The 18,461-nt window shown below is 39.3% G+C and overlaps 3 protein-coding genes across 4 annotated transcripts; 1 reads left to right on the top strand and 2 right to left on the bottom strand.

Annotated features, from left to right (window-relative positions):
• The first annotated feature begins 26 nt into the window (after positions 1-26).
• Positions 27-9,940, top strand: LOC145894400 (G-protein coupled receptor 84-like). 2 transcript variants are annotated; one of them, XM_082982977.1, is made up of 8 exons: positions 27-175; positions 1,246-1,443; positions 3,009-3,164; positions 4,357-4,534; positions 6,189-6,371; positions 7,166-7,251; positions 7,620-7,721; positions 8,239-9,940. In XM_082982977.1, the coding sequence occupies exons 1-8, from the start codon at positions 117-119 to the stop codon at positions 8,519-8,521; spliced, it is 1,245 nt and encodes a 414-aa protein (XP_082839103.1). In that variant the 5' UTR covers positions 27-116; the 3' UTR covers positions 8,522-9,940. The 2 variants fall into 2 exon arrangements, with proteins under 2 accessions (XP_082839103.1, XP_082839101.1); XM_082982975.1 differs by having other exon boundaries at positions 7,163-7,251.
• A 2,385-nt stretch (positions 9,941-12,325) lies between these two features.
• LOC145894234 (coiled-coil domain-containing protein 83-like) lies at positions 12,326-16,962 on the bottom strand. Its single transcript, XM_082982753.1, has 10 exons — positions 16,785-16,962; positions 16,391-16,475; positions 15,920-16,088; positions 15,491-15,600; positions 15,210-15,267; positions 14,976-15,150; positions 14,592-14,699; positions 13,860-13,993; positions 13,419-13,537; positions 12,326-13,109 (listed from the first exon to the last, which is right to left on the bottom strand). Exons 1-10 carry the CDS (start codon positions 16,889-16,891, stop codon positions 12,870-12,872), a joined length of 1,305 nt encoding a protein of 434 aa, XP_082838879.1. The 5' UTR covers positions 16,892-16,962; the 3' UTR covers positions 12,326-12,869.
• Positions 16,963-16,995: 33 nt separating this feature from the next.
• Positions 16,996-18,304, bottom strand: LOC145894235 (uncharacterized). Its single transcript, XM_082982754.1, has 2 exons — positions 18,190-18,304; positions 16,996-18,113 (listed from the first exon to the last, which is right to left on the bottom strand). The coding sequence occupies exon 2, from the start codon at positions 18,107-18,109 to the stop codon at positions 17,111-17,113; it is 999 nt and encodes a 332-aa protein (XP_082838880.1). The 5' UTR covers positions 18,110-18,113; positions 18,190-18,304; the 3' UTR covers positions 16,996-17,110.
• Positions 18,305-18,461: the final 157 nt, after the last annotated feature.

The raw sequence follows: 18,461 nt of genomic DNA, 5'->3' as shown, positions 1-18,461 counted from the left end.
GTGACCGTTGTCGGTGGGCTAAATTTTGTTTGTGTTGTGTCTACTTTGCAGCTGGCATATTCGTGCCATAAGCTACTGAGTATTGACGGTGTTTGTAAATTCAAGCAACATTGAGAATGGAGTTGAACGCGACATTGAACGCAACGACCGACCTTTCCAAACAGGCTTCCTTCAGGTAAATGTGGATTTGCAATAACTTGAAGGTATTTGTGTGGAAAAAATCGGACAATTTGATCGAGTTGAAAATGATTGCAGACAGATGGTTTAAGAATGAAATCACAAAATCTGTTTCGACAATACCACTTATGATTCATATGCCAATGACTTGTTGCAAATTTAAGCTTGATTAGCGTAGGAAGTGACTAATTTACAATAAAGACACAATGCGGATGATACCCATACATACGGTTTAATTTTAAGCTGTGCGTTTCTTGGGCACTCGTGTACCCAGAGTGCTTTTGCGTCCTGTACTGGTCTCCTCTGTGGCATTGATATTACCATGTGCTGACATTGGTCAACTGACGGATCTGCACTGCAGGGAATTGTGTAATGGGGAAGTGCAGTGTCACTTACGCTCTTGAAAATACGCTGACGTTTGCAACCTATATGCGTTTTGTATCTATTTAATCGACGCACGATGTAAAGGATTATTTGCGCATGCCGCACTCGACTCACGGGCTTACCAAGCTATGCCCAGTATTGTTTCAAAACAAGGACTTAATAACCAACAAGACCCTATATGCTTTATTCGTCAAAACTCTTTAATATTAACATAACAAAACGTTTCACTTAATATTTCATGGGTAAAAAATTGCGTTATTGCAAGATTAATAAAACAGAAATTCATTATTTATTGCAAGTGTTGAACGTGTTGAACGTGGTAAATATTGTGAAACACATAAACGTGGAATAGCCTATTGTTTATATGTGCCTACATGAAACCTTGCAATGTGGTCATTAATGTTTATCATGAATCGCCGATATATGACAACGGTGTCCGGTATAAAGTATTATTTATCAACGATATATGCCGCCGACTCTCCGAACTAGAGAGATTGTATTCGTAAGAGCAACTGGATTAAACAACACAAGGAGCGCTTGCGTGAGCTCTTGTCTCCTGTAATTGTTCGTTTTTCCCCCTTGTTTCTGTAGTCTATGGCAACGCACCGCACAAGACTATTCGAGGGCGCCTAACTAACCGCATTTAATTGCAACCGATTTGACCGTATATCTGATCTCCTGCAGATACTTCGGAATTTGCGTTGCGCTTTTCACGATTGTGGTTGGAACAATCGGCAACCTCCTGACCATCCTGGCCTTCGTGTCAAACCGCAAAATCCGCACTACCTTCAACGTATTCATTGTCAACCTTAGCATCGTAGATTTCATCACATCTTGTCTGATGCTGCCCTTTAATCTTGCCGGATATGTACAAATGCAGTGGTAAGTGATTTTCCCGCTCATAGAAATCGCGTGGTCGTGTTCTTCGTATTGTCGCGTTGTTTGATTTCATCTTCGGAAGGGCGAGGTTTTAAAATTTAAGGAAACGTTATCGCTCATTGTTTGATTTTTTCATTTTAGACGCGATTTTGATAGATTTGTACGATTGTTTCTCACAGGGTTGATTGCTGTTGGTCCTGAGTTTTGGGTGATAAACTTAATTTTAAAAATGGTTGGAAATATGTATTCTGCACAACATTATATTCGTTACGTAAACACTTCTTACTTAACACATATTTGTGCATTGCCCACGTCCCCTAATTTAACCCAAGAAAAAGTTCGGCCAATGTGGCAGGCCATGCACTTTGTTGCGTAACTCCATCGCAAAAAACCATAACAGGAAACTTTTCCCTCCCCACGTCACCGCTGTACGCGGTCAGTAGCGGATGCACACAATATGACGTAACAATCCCATCTTCCCCTTCTGCTTCTCATCCGTCTCGATGTCACCTTGTATTTGGGGGACTTCCCGGAGTCGATTTCCGTTTACGTTTGATATGAAATGACGTTGCCGCTACGTCACTTCCGGAATTCGTGATGCCCGTCATGTCCACAATGGTAGTAACAAATCCACAGAAAATTCACTCAGTTCAGTCTCAATTCATCTTGCAGACTTGCGTATACGAGAAATATTGCGTATATTGTGTGATAGGAGTAAAAATAGAAACCGATCCATTTGAATGGCCTATTGCGCCCATCATGTGATTTTTGTCCGACGAATTTTCGCTTCCAGTCAACACCCTGCGGCTTTTACTTTGGTCCTCATACCCGGGTGCACAAAGAAATGTCGACGTATCAAATTACCGCGGGTATCGCAAATGGCCACGTTCGAGTTGTCGTTTTGAATCTAAACTTTCAAACAAACCCCGAAACAGCAGGTTTGACCGCTTGTCGATATTCAGTTATTTTTAGCACTGCCAGGAAAACGCGGAAAGTTGGAACCGGTGCGATATTTACTGATAAAGTTGAAGTTTATTTCACGCCCGCATGTCTTTTCTCATCCCTGCGTAGATGTGGAAAATACAACCACGAACTGCGCTTCTGGCTGTTTTGAGTCATCTAAGTCGCAGTAGAATAAGGCGCGCCGCACTTGATGTAATTATAGGCTCCTACTTAAAAACCCACTCAACGCCTGCGTTTCGAAGTAAAGTGAAATTCCTCCATACTTGGTGTCACTATAAATTAGGAATGTATTCGTCGGAACTCAACTTATAAGCTTATGTCCTTCCGTTCAAGATCAATGTGGGGATTATATGAGGGATTTTGCTTCGTGCGCATCGATTTTTTGTTATATCGTACTTTCCCGTCAATGGTTAACTAATTAAGCCCAAGACCATTTGCGTCATCTGCCCTCACACTTTATATAAGTGGTGGAGGTTCCAATTTCGCTTAAAAACTGGAACCTTGGTTTCAAAGGCATGAATATTTAAACAGAGAAATTTCGGTGGCTCGCGTATCGTCTGTTTATCTTAACCACTCATTTTTGTGTTTCTTTTCTTCGACCGCAGGCCGTTTGGAAATGATTCCTTCTCTGCACGAGTGCAAGCTTACAGCTATTTCTGCTGTGGCTACACTTCAGTGGTGTTCCTGATAGCGATCACTGTGAATCGGTTCGTTGGTGTTGTGAAACCCGGTCAATACCGCGACCTATTCCGACGCAACAGGTGAGAAAGGCATTTTAAACCTATCATGCATGAGAATTGCCACGCAATTTAATTGTGAAGCCCTTTTCCAGTGCTATATTAACTGCCAACTTCGAGAATTATTGATGAAATAAAAAGCGACAACATGTATTGTATTTGCTCACTTTTTTCCCCACTTAAAAGTAGAATTTTCCATCACAAAACATTATAACATGTAATTTTAAACCTAAAGATATTTATGAAACCAAAACACAATCCACTGAAATAGGTGAATTCCGACGGTGACTAAGACGCAACTTGGTAAAGTCCAATGTATAAAGTCATCGTTCACAATGGCAAACCACAGGTTCTTCCCAAAGGGCATTTTGTTCGCAATTGAAGCACAAGTGGCAAAACCTCCCCGCAGCGTTTCTAATCCCTCTCGTATTCCCCTCTGCGTTTTTTTCACTTTTCCAAAGTATGTTTTCAAATTAAACAACAATGTGAAATGCATAAAATCCTCACAATTCGTTCCGGTAAAAGCGGCAAGGCATGATTTCTTGGAGTCGGTCATTCATAATTAAAACACCCAAATTGCCATTACCAACCACGGACATGCAACTTGGTTTATGCTTCTGACCTATCATCGATTACCTAGTAGCGCGGCCACGCGAATGAACGTCATTCCGTCAATTAGATTACATGGGCAGATTCTTCCGCGTTTATGGGTTTAAGGAACAGAGGGTCTCCGACAACTTTGGATAAACTCCACTGCAATAAACAAATGGGATTTAGCTCTCGTTCGCACGTTATCTCCACAGTTCTTCGCCAGCACTCTGTTGCGATGTCAATTCTCATAAATAAAATATGCAACAGACCAAATCTCATATGCAGAGCTTATCTTTATAATCGGTGTGAAACGCCCCAAAGTGTGTAAGTTAAGCGAAATTAAGTGCATTATAAGCAAGGTTGCCATATTGTTTCATGACATGTGTGGTTAGTGATATGTCACGCAGTGATAAACGCACCAATACGGATCACTAAATTATCGGTGTAGGTTTCTACAATTTGTCGTCATCCTAACGCAATTAACAACAATATCAAAGAGCAGCGTGCCTGTTTTTTGGCCAACCGATGGTAACCCTGAATATATTTGTACTTGTGTATGTTAGTGACAATGCTACCAACGCATGTGAAACCTGAAGTCCAAGATTAACAATTTTGCTTCCAACAGGCTGGTGTTTACCTTGGTCTTCTGCTGGACGTTTGCTCCAATCTCCCTTTTTCCCTTCTTCATCGGTTGGGATCCGCTGTGCAAAACTCACAACCAAGCATTGACTGGATTCCACCCGCAACAGTTCGTCTGCACCTTCATCTGCTTGCCCCCCAACGGATGGAACGCATACATGCAGGCAAGATGACATTTTAAATTGCAAAAGCCGATCTTTAATAACTGCTGGGCCTGGTGTCACGTGACCGTCCAGTATAGGTTACCGAAGCAAAAAAAAATACAAGGTAGGTGGCAAACATGACATGTTTGTTCAAAAGGTACCACGTGACATTTTGGGGTTGATATACCACCTTGCAAAATATAAAATTGTACCACGAAAGGTTTTATGTTGGTTACGTCGCTACGCGGTTGGTGATGCCAACATTTTGCATGTCATACGTTTCAAGAATCATTGCCACTGTCTCGGCATAATTGTTTTTGTGCAATTACGGTGATATAAATACAGACATTATGCAACAGCCCCATTATCACCATCGTTTAAGGCATAAAACTGTCATGACTAAAGCGGAAGGAGGAACGGCGGGAGAACCAATAACAGACGGTTCCAGGGGTGCCTATAACGACCGAAGAGGCCATGTCAGGGTTATTGACTGGGTTTTAATAAAATTACGCGGAAAAATGTCACTGATAGCAACGTGCGAATTGCAATTTCGACTGCTTTGATGTTGCGATCATCTACAGGAGTAAGAACGACCATTACTGGGTTAATCATGCTGAGCTGTTTATGTTTAAAATTGTTTTTTTGAGACTCTGCCCTCGCATTCCCGATCACTTCCACCAATTACCCTTCTTATGCGTCAAACTTAAGTGCAAAGCAAATTACAGTGGGTTGGGGCTTGACTAAAATAAGTGCAATTTTCACATAATGTCGCTCGTCTTAGTGTGTCCCTTCCTATTTTTGTCGAGGAATTCTATATATTTGGCTGTGGACCTTCTTATAAAACGAAGTCCAAAACAACGCGATAACCGCGGTCACGTTTGGCGGTGTAGGATTCTGTGTTGCTTTGAATGAGTCACGGTATAGTGTTGACATTTGGAGACGCAGAGCAAATTTTCTTAACAACCTCTTCCTGGTTAGGTCACCGCGTGTTGTTCACAGGTCGTTAACCCCAACACTTCAAAACAAGGAACTTATACAGGCTTGCTCGTATTGCACCTTTGCGCGTATATGTTGCTATAACAGATCGTGCACAATGTAGATTCATCTCCATTATGTGCGCTGTGACCAATGGCAGACTCCGATTTCGTGTCATGTACTGTAGGAAACGGTCTTTTTAAAACAAAAATAATTTTTAAAATTAGTTGTTCGGTGCAACAAGCAACCGGAGGTTTAACAAAAATTGAATATTTTTATCCGCACCGAAAATCGTTTATTCACGTTGTTTGACGCCAGGCATTACTCACCGTCCGGTTTGCAAACATTGTGTTTTTACCAAACAAAGTTCTTGGCGTGTTGCTGCTGTTGTTGTTCATAGACATGTTTAAGTAGGGTTCGTATGGTTTTTACGTAACTAACCATCTGGCATGAATTTACATTATAAAGGTAATTATTAAAATTAAAGTAAAACATATATATTCCGCATTTCCGCTGTTATACCGCTTCGGCGTACTTTGTAATCTGTCAAAAACTGCACAAAAACAAAAAATCGTACAAAAACCTGTTTAAAATTTGTTCTGTGGCGAAAAATCCATTCAGTCAAACTATTTTATTTCGGTTTCATGTAAGATCACCACTCTGTGCATTCTACGCATACTCAACATTCTTGCAACTTTAGGTCACTCGCGTCGTGTTCCAGTTTCTTCCCCTGGCCATCATGATCAGTCTGTACGGATTCATCTTCCTCCGCATGAAGAGGAAGAGAGAAAAGGTGGTGAAGAGCATGACGATCAGTCGCATCGCTCCCTCTCTCCAAGCCACTGTCTCTGCTTCGGGGATTTCCCACTCCAGTTCCACAAAGGTGATAAACTTTACGAAATTGCTTTCCGTGAAATCGTTTTCCCAACACCGTTTTCCCAAGAACATTTGTCCTGTAAGTATGTAGGGTTTTTGTCTGGCGCAAATCCAGTTAAATTTAACGTCGTTCAATAAGGGATTTCTATATGGTAAAACCATGACTTAGTTATTGAAAATATGTTAGTATGCACCTGATTGTATTTTTTTAAACTTTGTCGGGCGTTTTTAATGCATGCTTTTGATAACAACCTATGGGACGTATAAACAAGTAGCTTAATTTGCGTGGTTTGCAGACTTTGCAGGAAACATGGGTGGCTTATTTGCATTCAATACCGTGATATGAATATTTTAGACCGCAGACATAATATCTCCTTGAAAAAGACCGACGCATATTTTGCATTTATTGCTCCAGCTTGCTGGTACATTGGCTGCAGCATGTGCATTGTGCGTTGTTTAAAGCCAAATTTGCGATGCTTTTTGTCCAAAATATTTTGACTGGGGAGAAATGATAAATGTGCATTTAGCAATAAAATAAATAGCTGCTAAAAACATAAAAAAAATAACCTTAACCACCTAAAACCACTTACAAATACAAACAGGTGAATAATGTTGACACAATATCTAAATCATACTGATATAAAAATTTATCTTTTTTGACCCACATGCATGCAACGTCTGTATACTATATGCAAGGCGTATTGAATTGAGCAAAAATATGTTTGATATCGGAATACCGTGTTGGGAACGAACTTTGAAACCTTAGAGAAACAAATTGTGACTTTCTTTTCATCTAAGCAGAGTAAGGACTCGAGAAGAGCTTCGGACGCATCAAAGAAGAACTTGATGCTGAGGAAGATGAGCTCCCAGAGCGTCCATTCCTCCAAGTAAGCCGGGGATTTTTCAGCAAAACTTACTCAAAAATTTAGGAATAATTTCCGCTGATATGCTCCCATATACACCAGAAAAAACAAAGACTTTATTCAAAACATATTTAAAAAGACTGATTTCAAGATAAAATACCAACACGGTTCTTGACTTTCATCCAGCGTACTAATGCCGTATGCTAATATATAAGCAGCTGTAGTAATTTTTACCTCTTTGTAGAATATAAAGTTTGGTTATTTAAGATTGGTTTTCGGTCAACAGGGTCAAAGCGCAAAACACGTTAATGAATATTTCAAACACGTATATCTACCCCCAGTATAACTTTCGTTTTAATGCATCTGAGTATAACACATATGTTGTCACACAGAAGCCGGAAGTCTGACATGAGGATGCTCTTCATCAGCTTGGCGATCTGCATTGGTTTCATGATCACGTTCTTGCCCAGCGTCATCGTGAACCTCATTCCCAAGTACGTTTCATTAATTATGAATGAACGCATTGATTTTGGTGCTTGACATGTCGACCACAGGAACCCTTGAATCTCCAATGTTTTCATTATACGAAGAATAAATTACAGATGCGGCTTTTTATAAGGGAGCGCTGTAGTGCGGGTGTCCATTATGGCACCGACCTGTGCTCATTTGTTAACATTCTTATTGCAGAATGAATAAAGGGAAACAAATATTTCTTTCTAAATAAATATACCCTGATACTGAGACTATTACATTTAGGATTTTCTAAAACTAAAAACTTACGTTCCGTCAAAATCTTAATAACTGCAAACATGTGTAACCGAAAATTTAAGTGACATTAAACTTACAAACAGCTTCGTTTGAACGGTCGATATTTTATGTTAATAATTGTTATAAGTTTTGGACAGTCAATCGCTATATTAAACATTTCCGCCCAAATTTTTAAGCATTTTATAGGTATCCACATGCTTAAGGAAATACAACTTGTTTTCTAACGTTCGGTATTTGCTGCAGAACCGTTTCAATCGATCCACGTATCCACATGATGGCGTCCAATCTCACCTGGTTTAACGCCTCTATCAACCCCATCATCTACGTCATCATGAACAGGAGATTCCGCAAGGAATACATTCGACTGGTGAGGATGCTCTTCGGTCAAGTGAAGGGCAACTTTGTCCGCGAAAGCTCGACCACCAGCATCAAAGACAAGGTGAACCGTGGCCAGAGCACTTCCACGCCCAACACCAATCTCATTGTGAATCAGGTTACTGTCGGCGACAGTCCGAAGCGCGTGTAGGTCGCGCCCTGTCTGTCTGTCTGGTGATTCAATGATAGAAAGTTCCCAAAGGATGCTGCCAATTATTTCAATCCCTTCATGATTCCTTGCGTACCTGTCGGCGACTGTCCGAGTCATTTTGTGAGCTGCAAAGGCGTACAACCTTACGAGAGACGATACTTTGTATTCATGCAATGCTTGCAGTTTGGGAGTCCGAAATCGTACGTTTTAACCCGTAGCATGATAAGGACTAAGATTATTGCTTTATCGCGGCATACTAGGTCCTGCATGTGCGTTTTCTCCTTATATTCCAAGGAAGTATTGCATTTCAAGGCTTCCTAATGACGTATTGATATAAATTTACCAATACTGAAAGGTTTCATTCTCACAATTTCCAAATATGGGTGTAAGTTCAGTGCATTACTTTTGCCCTATGTTTTCACACTGAATTTGTTTATGAGTTCAGAATTTCACTTACTCGAAATTTCTTCATAGCACAAATTAAAGAAAAACTGCTTTAATACCAATATCAACATGGACTACAGATTTTTACGGGTTGAAAAAAGGACACGTTTGTCGATTCGGTCATACAATTTTTTGCATTCTGTTGGTTAATTACTTGTTTATTTCATAAGTTCCAGAGAACATAATTTAAATATCTGAAGCTTAACTCAATGTGACAAAGTTTCACTTATTCACAATTTTCGCCTATTTTTTGCCGAAATCTTCACGGCGCATGCTTCGCCTTCCATTCAAGGCCCACATGAATTACTCATCAGAAATCAATAATGCACCGGGAACGTCCAAGTATATAAGCCCATGTGGAACAGGTGTACTTGTAATGCTCCTAAACTCTCTGTTTTGAACCCCAACGACCTTTCACCGAAATGTCAGATGAAATTCGTTGCAGTATGACGCAACGGTGTAAAAAAAACTGTGTTTGCGCCGATATTTAACTGTGTTTTTCGTGTGCAATGCTCTGCCATCACTGTCAGCCGCTAATTCCAATTTTTATTGACGTGGATTCTATTTCAAATGTCGTAGCACCTGGCTGGCTGGTAACACGTCTGGTAAATTTTACACCCTTTCTTGTTCATTTTATTATTCTGTGCGCAACGTGTATTATGGTTGTTACGGATCGATATTAACGTCTCGCCGGGGCATTTAAATAATGGCGCTGGGTGGGATATTCAAATAAACACGAGAATAGAAATCAATGAAAGTGTAACATAACAAATCGGAATCATACGTGCTACCTTAGCTGCTTTACATCAAACTTTACAGTCAATTGGTTTGTTTGGACTCCCACAATCATCGTCTGGGGCAACTGCTTGTCTTATCGACCCTGTGGTGATAATTGTCTGAACGATAATATACTTGAACCGGTGTGAACTTGCATTTTCACCTGTGGCGCGTCATCGCTTGTACAAATAAAATAATTCGTTTTATTCGTGTGGATTGCGGAGCGTGGAGAGAAAAATGTACGAATTGGGGTTTTCAATACCAGTGTTAAATCAATTCTTCCAACGAACTTTGAGCTGTTTGGTCGCGACATACTTGGATTAGTAAAAGGAGTGGGGTTTTAATATGTTGGAAACATATTTTTCAGCCACCAATTTGAAAAAAAAATTAAACTAACGGCTGAAATTTAATTAAAAACAGCTTTTGTGCGAATTTCGTTTTTTCACGTGATGCTCAATAGCGCCTCGATGTGGATGCATGTTGGAACAATTTTGCAACTAAAGATCACAAGTAACGGCACGAAACAAAACAGTTTGGAAATGACGAACAGCAAGGGAACAATGTGTTTTGTGCAAACAGAATTATTAACTTGAGCGGTTCGTCAGGTATTTTCGGCTCCTCTTGAAGGCGAACGTGATATCCTTGTGCCTGCCAAAACCAACTAAAGGTAAATGATTAACAAACCTGTAATATCAAATAACCGCTTTTCAGGGCGCGCCACCTTGGTGACGTTGACAAAATCTTGCTTTAAAATGAAAAGGAATAAGTACCGCAACTGAACAAGTTTCGTATCCATATCACTTATAAATGCAACTATACGAGGGGAGATAATATACATATCAGTATGTACCGATCCCTGTAAACCGTTTCAATGACTCCTTACCCATTAGCATTGTACTGTTTCAGTCATTTTTTCTTCCACTAAGTCCAGCTTTCATCTTTAGAGTAGTAAGTTTCGAAATCGCACTGCTTCCATAGACATTACACTTCCTCGACTATTAAGCGAAGATGTCATGTCTTTGGAGCAAGGGAAAATCGAACAAAGTTGCCGAACACGGTTCTTTTTTCCAAGCGAACCCAACTACAAGCAAACGCTTTGCCAGTAGATCACCAAACACGTGTACAAGTCAGAGGGAAGATTTACGTATAAGCCCCTCTGTGATTCACACGTTCCCAAACCCTGTTCATACATGTTATACAGCTAGACTTAACAGCTTGCATTTTCGTTTTACAAGAAAGGAAATATCCTGCTGAACATCCGCAACCACGTTTTGTCAGTTTAACATCACCAAAAATTTTTATATCCTTCTATACTGCCTCTCCATAAACTGGCTGGGTAATATGCGTTTATATAGGCTTGAAACACGACACGTGCAGACCTTCTCATACCACCAAGTGTTGCTGTTTCCACGCCGTTCCGCCGTGTACAATAACGGTGTCGGGTGCGGATATTCGTGTTCTCATGGACGCTATTGACACAGTGTTATCTTGAGAGGCGGACCGAGCTCTGCAAACTACATGGGCAAACAGAGGGGCAGACGTTCAAGGGAAAGAGTCTTTTGGGCAGAAAATATCCTATATAGCAACGCGGCTAAGCGTCGACAACGGCCCTTGTTTCATTCTGGGCGTCGTTATAAAACTGTTTGCAGTGCGATAAGGTGCTCTTTCTTTTTGCCCTTATTAGCGACGTGTCAGCTAAGGGCCGCAGACGCCATTGCTCACATTAGGGAGGTCACACTTTCAGATAATTTGCAAGTCGCTAAGGGTTTGCAGTAAGTTGGAAAAAAATCTGCATCCTTGATCGTTAGGCCTGATTTTTTCTTCGTTCCTTTGCCTTTGGGGGCTTCGCAAACAATGGAAAATCCGGCGAACGGGGATCCAGACGATTTTAATGAAGGTGTCTGCATAGTAAAACATTTTGTAATGGTTCACGTTCGTCTGTATGTCAACCAACCTTGGCAATGCCGTCAGATGTACCTGCGTGGCCACGTTTCTGTGGACTAGATTTACTGTAAGAGCAAAGTTCGGTCCTCCGGCTATAAATAAGTGGAAAAGCACACCCGATACCGCTTGTGTGGGGCGGAACTAAGTTTAACGGCCACGCTCTTTACGCGTGTTGATTTGTCACATCATAACCGTGGCCAAAGATTACTTGGCATCGCGAAAATAAAATTTGATTTACTTCCGAAGACAAAAAGCGTTACGTCATCGTTTCCATACACGCGTATTTTCGTAGAACTAATTCGGTCGCTTATATTTACCTGAACTAATTAGCAATATGATTTTATCGAAATAACTCTACCACACTTAAAAAAACATTTCTCTTACGTCATATACAGGCGCGCAATATTCACAATATAATAACCGAAACCGCAATGCGTTAACATTCTGTTTGTTTTTTTCACGAGTACAAAATTAACTATTGTTACGTCATTAGTTTAAAACAGTCAACAGGGCCAGGTGACAGAATTCGTACCGAGACCTGCCCCGTCTGTTAAGCAGGTGGCAGCCTCCCACGTATGTGAATTACGCCGTGCGAGTCTTCAAGCTGTTACGACGGGATCCAAGCAAACTTTGCATGTGTTTATTTTCATCACAGTGCAATGTACACGGCTTGTGAGAACGACAGGTGACCTCGCGGACTCGTACACGGACGGATCGGATGAGAGAAACGCAAAGCGCGGGCACGAAGCAAAAATCTCTGGCGACACCAAGCGGCACAGCTATTCAAAAAGTTGTGGATGGATTTGATGAATAGTGAAAATGCAAAGCAAGAGTCAATAAACTTCATGACATTATAAAGTGAATGTCGGAATGCATACAGGAAACCTATCACAAAAATATTCTTCAAATGTGTTGCTAGTAATATGATCCACGTTTGCTTTTTACTTAAAACTGTAAACTTGTAAACAAGAACCAACAACACATCACATAAAAGTGCTACTCGCGAGGCTAAGCATTGTTTAACAAGAACTATTCACAGTACGGAAAAAAAATAAAACATCTTGTACAGAAGGCTGTTATATCTACACAGTGCAAAGTTATTATGGGATTTGTGAAATATGACATGAAAGAGTCATATGTAGGTTTGTCGATTTATAATACAACACATCACACAAACACCCCTTCACACAGTCAAAACTTTCGCACTTTCTGAAGGTTGGGGGGCAACAATAATTTCAGATGGTGAGGTGTCCAGAGCAGCTCGTATCATCAGTGGATCCACCGGCCATCGGGGTCTGGTCACAGTCAAGTCGGCTTTGGTGCCATCAACTATCTCCTCTCGATCATCCATTTCATAGATTGGTTTCTTCTCACCAGTTACACAAAGTAATTTGATTTCCAATGGTCCAAGGTGAAGGTATTCCTGTTTAAAGACACAAGGCCATGATGTTGGGCCGATTTCATTGAGAGCAGATACTTAATTCACATGCACAAACACACATCTAGGTTTGACATTTGCATTTTCTGTTAAAAAAATGAATATTTCTTGGAATGAAAAGCATTAGGACCACATTATACTAGGGAATTGTATCCATTTAATGTATATCAAACTTGTTGGCAAAACTATTGGACTTTGAAAGTTCATAAAAAGAAGATACACAAAACCGGGCAGAGCAGGTACAAGCCCTCTTTTATAAATCAACTACAAATAAACTGGACAATCTTTACTAACCATGTCTTTTTGTAAGTTAAGAGCGTCATCTTCATCTTCTTCATGTTGAACATCCATTATAGAGAACACTTTGTCCTCCACAGCTGCTTGCATGGCACTACGAGGGCGATCCTCTATGGCTGACAAATATATTATTTGTCAGCAATGCCATTTTTTAGTTGATTTGCTTAACTTCTAACATCAACTTTTTTCAAACAGAAAAATAGAACAAAAAAGTGGGTTTATCACTGCCATGCATAATGTAATTTATAGGTGTATACTGTTGCTATGGCAATAAGAAAATATTCATCTAACTCTACCCAGACTTCACTAACAATAAGCCTCATTAGGAAAAGTGAAAAAGACAATTCTCAAAAACCAAATTAGTTTTAATGTTACAAATTCTATCAGGTCACAGCATATTAGCATGTCACCTATTTTTTAAACAAATATTATTTCTACCCCGTGGCGTTGGACTGTAGCTATCGGGCGTCACTCCACCATCATTGTAAACTGACATCTGCTTTAAATCCATGTCATCCATATTTTCCTCAACCAGTTCATCACCATCTTGAAATTGGTTCATGTAGAAGTTTCTAAACAAAGGTAAAGCATTTGTGTATCTACCATGGACAGTCAGTGAACCCAGTAGGCTTTTGTGTTTCAATGGGTTATTCTTGAGCCTGCATAGCCAAATGGCCACCTAACATCAAATGCAAACTGTCGCAACCCATTGCTGCGATCCCATGCCAGACAGTAATTTTCCCTGTGGAAATCACCTTCATGTAGGTGCCTGACTCGATATGGTTTTATCAGCACCCTGACATTTAATTTCTTTTGAATATTGTTCATCTCTGCACAGTTGTTTTTTGTGTAAAATACACAATTTGGCATGGTTTTTGTAGGAACCATTTACACTCAAGGCAAGGCAGGATCATCTCACTGCAAATTCCCTCAACTGGCAATTTTTGCTTCCAGGTTTCAATCCTAAAGTGACATCGTCAAGCCTAACCAAAGCCACTTTTTCCAGATATGTAAAAGAGAGATATAAATAATCAAGCTCCCAGTGAAGTTTGAACATATGTCCGTGGTGTTGATCCAGTTTGGCTGTGATGTCACTACCTTATACAGCATAGTTTTTGTTTAACTCCAACTGTTTCCAACTTCTACAACTAATAATATAAGAAAAATTACCTTGATATTTTTAGGTCTTCCTGTCTACAGTCAAGCAGTTCACTAATTATTTCCAAGTTCTCCCGTTCGAGGTCTTGCAATCTTTCCCTTAAATGCCATTCTTGAGCTCTGGAAAGTCATGAAAATCATCAGAACCACATGCATGCTATATGTCACAAATACCCTGACTGTTTTTAAATAAGTTTATCAATACTCACCCCACTTTATGTCTCGCAAGTAGTATTGTGCGTGAGCATCGCATTTTTTGTGCAAAATGAAATGATGTGGTTTATTTAATTATATTGACCGGTATGTACTTGTTTCAACTTATAAAACTCTTACACTACATATATATATAACGGTAACACTGACAAGTTTATCTCTTATCATTTTACTACAACAAACCTGTGGACTTCTGCTTCATTTTTGAGCCACTCATTTTCATGCACTTCCTGCACACTGATTGGATCAAGTTTCCCCATTGCTTTCTCAGATGCCAAGTGTTTCTGCTCAGCCATGCATCGGTCCATGTGAGTTTTGACTTCCATCTTGGCAGCATCAAGTTGCTTCTTTAAATGGGCTACAATGCAAATGTTTATTGTCGGAGGAGTGGTAAAGATTGAATGAATGCCATCCTACCACACATGTCATCGAAGTTGTTTTGCATATCTTCCAATTCTGACTCCAACAAGTGGATCTATAAAGAACATTTTATGTAACACCAAGACATGAAAGAAATTTTGTTAATTGATTCCCATTCTGTTGCAACTGGCGCTTGACGATTTCAACCTTATGTGTAATTATGTCACAATCACAGAAACAGCACAAGAAGAACAATAATATTTTAAACTGGTACAATAGAATTCCAGCCAAGCCACTTTTTATTTTCAAGAAGTTGACATATTGATTGATATGCTTGCCTGCATTTTGTGTTCTTCAGCCCCCATATCACTATAACTTGTCCAGAAATCAACTTCAGCTCCAAGTTTTTCATTTTGTTTGTCCGTTTCAGCAATTTTTAATCTCAATTCTTAATGAAAAAGAAAAAAACATTTTTGAAACATAACATCTGGACAAAGGAATCTTTACAACCTAAATATATGGCAAACGTAGATGTAACGGTTAGAAGGTTGTTCAGTTTTTTCACAGTTTTAATACACATAAAGGATCTGTTTCTTAAATTGAAAATAAGTAATTTACCAGCAAACAGAAACTTTTATTTATAATCTTCATTGAGCATTAAGACAAATCAATGCTTAAAACTGAGAGAACATTTGCATCATCGGCAAGATTGTTATGACAGAAAGGACCTGAGGCGTGATCTCAACACGAAGAAACTGTTTATTTACCATCTACAGAGTCCTCTTCAATGCGAGCAGCATCCCACTTTGCTTTCAATGCTTGTTCAACATGCTCGCTGTTGTAAACTTCTTTTTGCTCTAATTCCTGCTCCTGTTCCTTGGCTTGTCGGAGCAAGGTCTTGATGTGGATGAATTGTTCATCTTTCAGTCTTGCATTCTATGACAAACACACTTTTTATGCACAATTTGCCATGCAGATACTGTTTATATTCTGCCTACATACATGCATTGTCAGTGTCACTTATTTAAAAAGGACCTAATGTTTGTACAGAAAAGTAGGTAAAAGAAATCTGATATCAATTTTTTGTTAGCCATAAGCTGGAAGATTCTGCTAGTTTTTAAATTTCCCCACTGTGTTATGGAAAAATAAGGATTTGTTAATTGCTGTTTAAAACATGTTGGGCTTTGCATTGCAAACAGAATACAAAGGCATATATTTAATTATTATGTGGGAATTACCCTTTCTTGGTATCTTTTGTTTTTCTCTTTCAAGCCTTTTATTTCGAACTGAAGTTCTTCTGAAGTTTTCTCTTTAACTTGAATTCTATGAGAAATAATGAATGCTTTTTTTCACAATTATTATGCAGAGTTTCTACAGAAATGGGCAAAAACAATGACAAAAACATTTCATAGACCAATTATGTATCTAAGTATATGGCAAACATATCCATCACATGTAGTATATATTATGCAATTCAGGTATTTATATCTCAATTACAAAAAAAATTAGTGCAAGACAAGCAATATGAGCCTGTGCAATCACATATGTTTTCAAAGGCACTTTAAAACAATCAAGCTGGTTTAACTGAGTGAAGTGGGATTCAAGTGGACACTTTACAAACCAGACACTTACTGAAAGGCCATCAGTGCTTCCTTTAAAGTCATTTCATCTTCTTTCTTTCCGCTCTTCTTTTTAGCTTTACCCCCTCCCTTTCCTTTCTTTTTTCCTTTTTTAGCCATTCTTATTGCTAATTTTTTACCAGTATTAAGTTAAACAACAGTTGATACGACTGTTAAAATAAAAGAATGTTGGCAGTCTGGCTGTGATGAGCAAGCAGCAAGCTTTGACTGCACTTTCTCGCAACGGAAAACACATCCTACTGCAAATAACAAATACACAAAACAACAACCATTATTCATAAGTAACCAAGTTTGGAAAAGACCACATTGTTTTTTAAGCTAAGTATTTGCTTCATTAAAGCTTTTTTTATCGACATTGCGAGGTACAAATGAAGGTGGTGTAAAGTTCATGTTTACTTTTTTAACAATGGGACCACTCTCTGCATGCAAACCAGTTGGTCCAATAATTCTACTTGCTTCAAGAGCTGCCACAGTTTTTTGATGAAAATATCCACTTCTGGTTTTCAGGCTTGTTTTTCGTTGGTCTTTGGCTTTCGACACAATTTTAAGGCTCTTTGACAATGGGTGGGTTTGGTTGTGTTGGATACTGTGGGTAGGATTATGTCTTTGATTTTTCAGCATTGGCAAATCTTGAGGAGGGGGAGGTGGCGGTAAATATAATGGAATGCCAAACCTATTGCAAGGTATTGCATTCTCTGGAGGTTTTGACACTGCTTGTACCACATTGCTCTCTGTTGTTGTCATTGCATTGTCATTGTTATCTTCTACTGCATGCACATTATAAGCAGGCTTAATTTGGTGTTGGCTGTCTGTTTGTTTTGCTGCAGCACTATTTGTGATGGCACTATTTTTGTGGTGCTTATTTTTGATTAGTTGTTTTGACTCTTTTTCCAACACCTTCACTCTGACTGTGATGGATTGTCTTCGGCGCAAGATCTTATCTCTGACATCATTAACACTTTCATATTCCGGTGCATAACAAACATGCAGCGTTCCTCCATAAAAATACTTTTCGTCTGTAAATTTCTTTGCAGTTTTTGCAGCTTGAATGTCCTGAAATTCCACCAAATAGGTCTTAACAAACTCTTCTTGTGGGTAATCAATCAGTTGTCTTGCATGATTCAAGGTCCCAAATGCTGAGAATAATTTAATCACGTCTGACTCTAGTGATGGACTTGGGATTTCAGTGACAACCAGGAATCTTGACTCAGTGTTAATAGTAAAAACCCGCACGGATGTTTTTTTTCGGCCTCTTCGATAGTTTGGCCGCGTTTCACAATATTCCTGCTTGACGTGGTGACTTGGCGCATTTTCCATTGACCTAATGGTAATAAGATCGTTGTTTCATTTCATAAAAAATAATTTAAAAATGGATTTTAATAGAAAGACGTCGTTACCTTCATGAGAATCTGTCACAAAAGACAAAATGATCACTTATAAATGCTTTATTATTTGTCATCAATCATTTTACCTAAAATCACAGCATCCTTTACGGAAAATCGGATATATTTTTCTTTGCTGCCACCTACCGACCGTAACTAGGAACCAAACGGTACTTTCCCTAACCTTTCAAATTGTATATTTTTATTTAAAATTTTTATGTCGGCCAGGTTTTTATTTATTTCCAACACCTTTAAACATTGCAAAGGAAAGCACATTTTACTAATTA

Source organism: Ascidia mentula, chromosome 3, assembly GCF_947561715.1.
Source record: "Ascidia mentula chromosome 3, kaAscMent1.1, whole genome shotgun sequence".
NCBI classification, from domain to species: Eukaryota; Metazoa; Chordata; class Ascidiacea; order Phlebobranchia; family Ascidiidae; genus Ascidia; species Ascidia mentula.
This window is presented reverse-complemented; position numbering and strand designations above follow the sequence as displayed.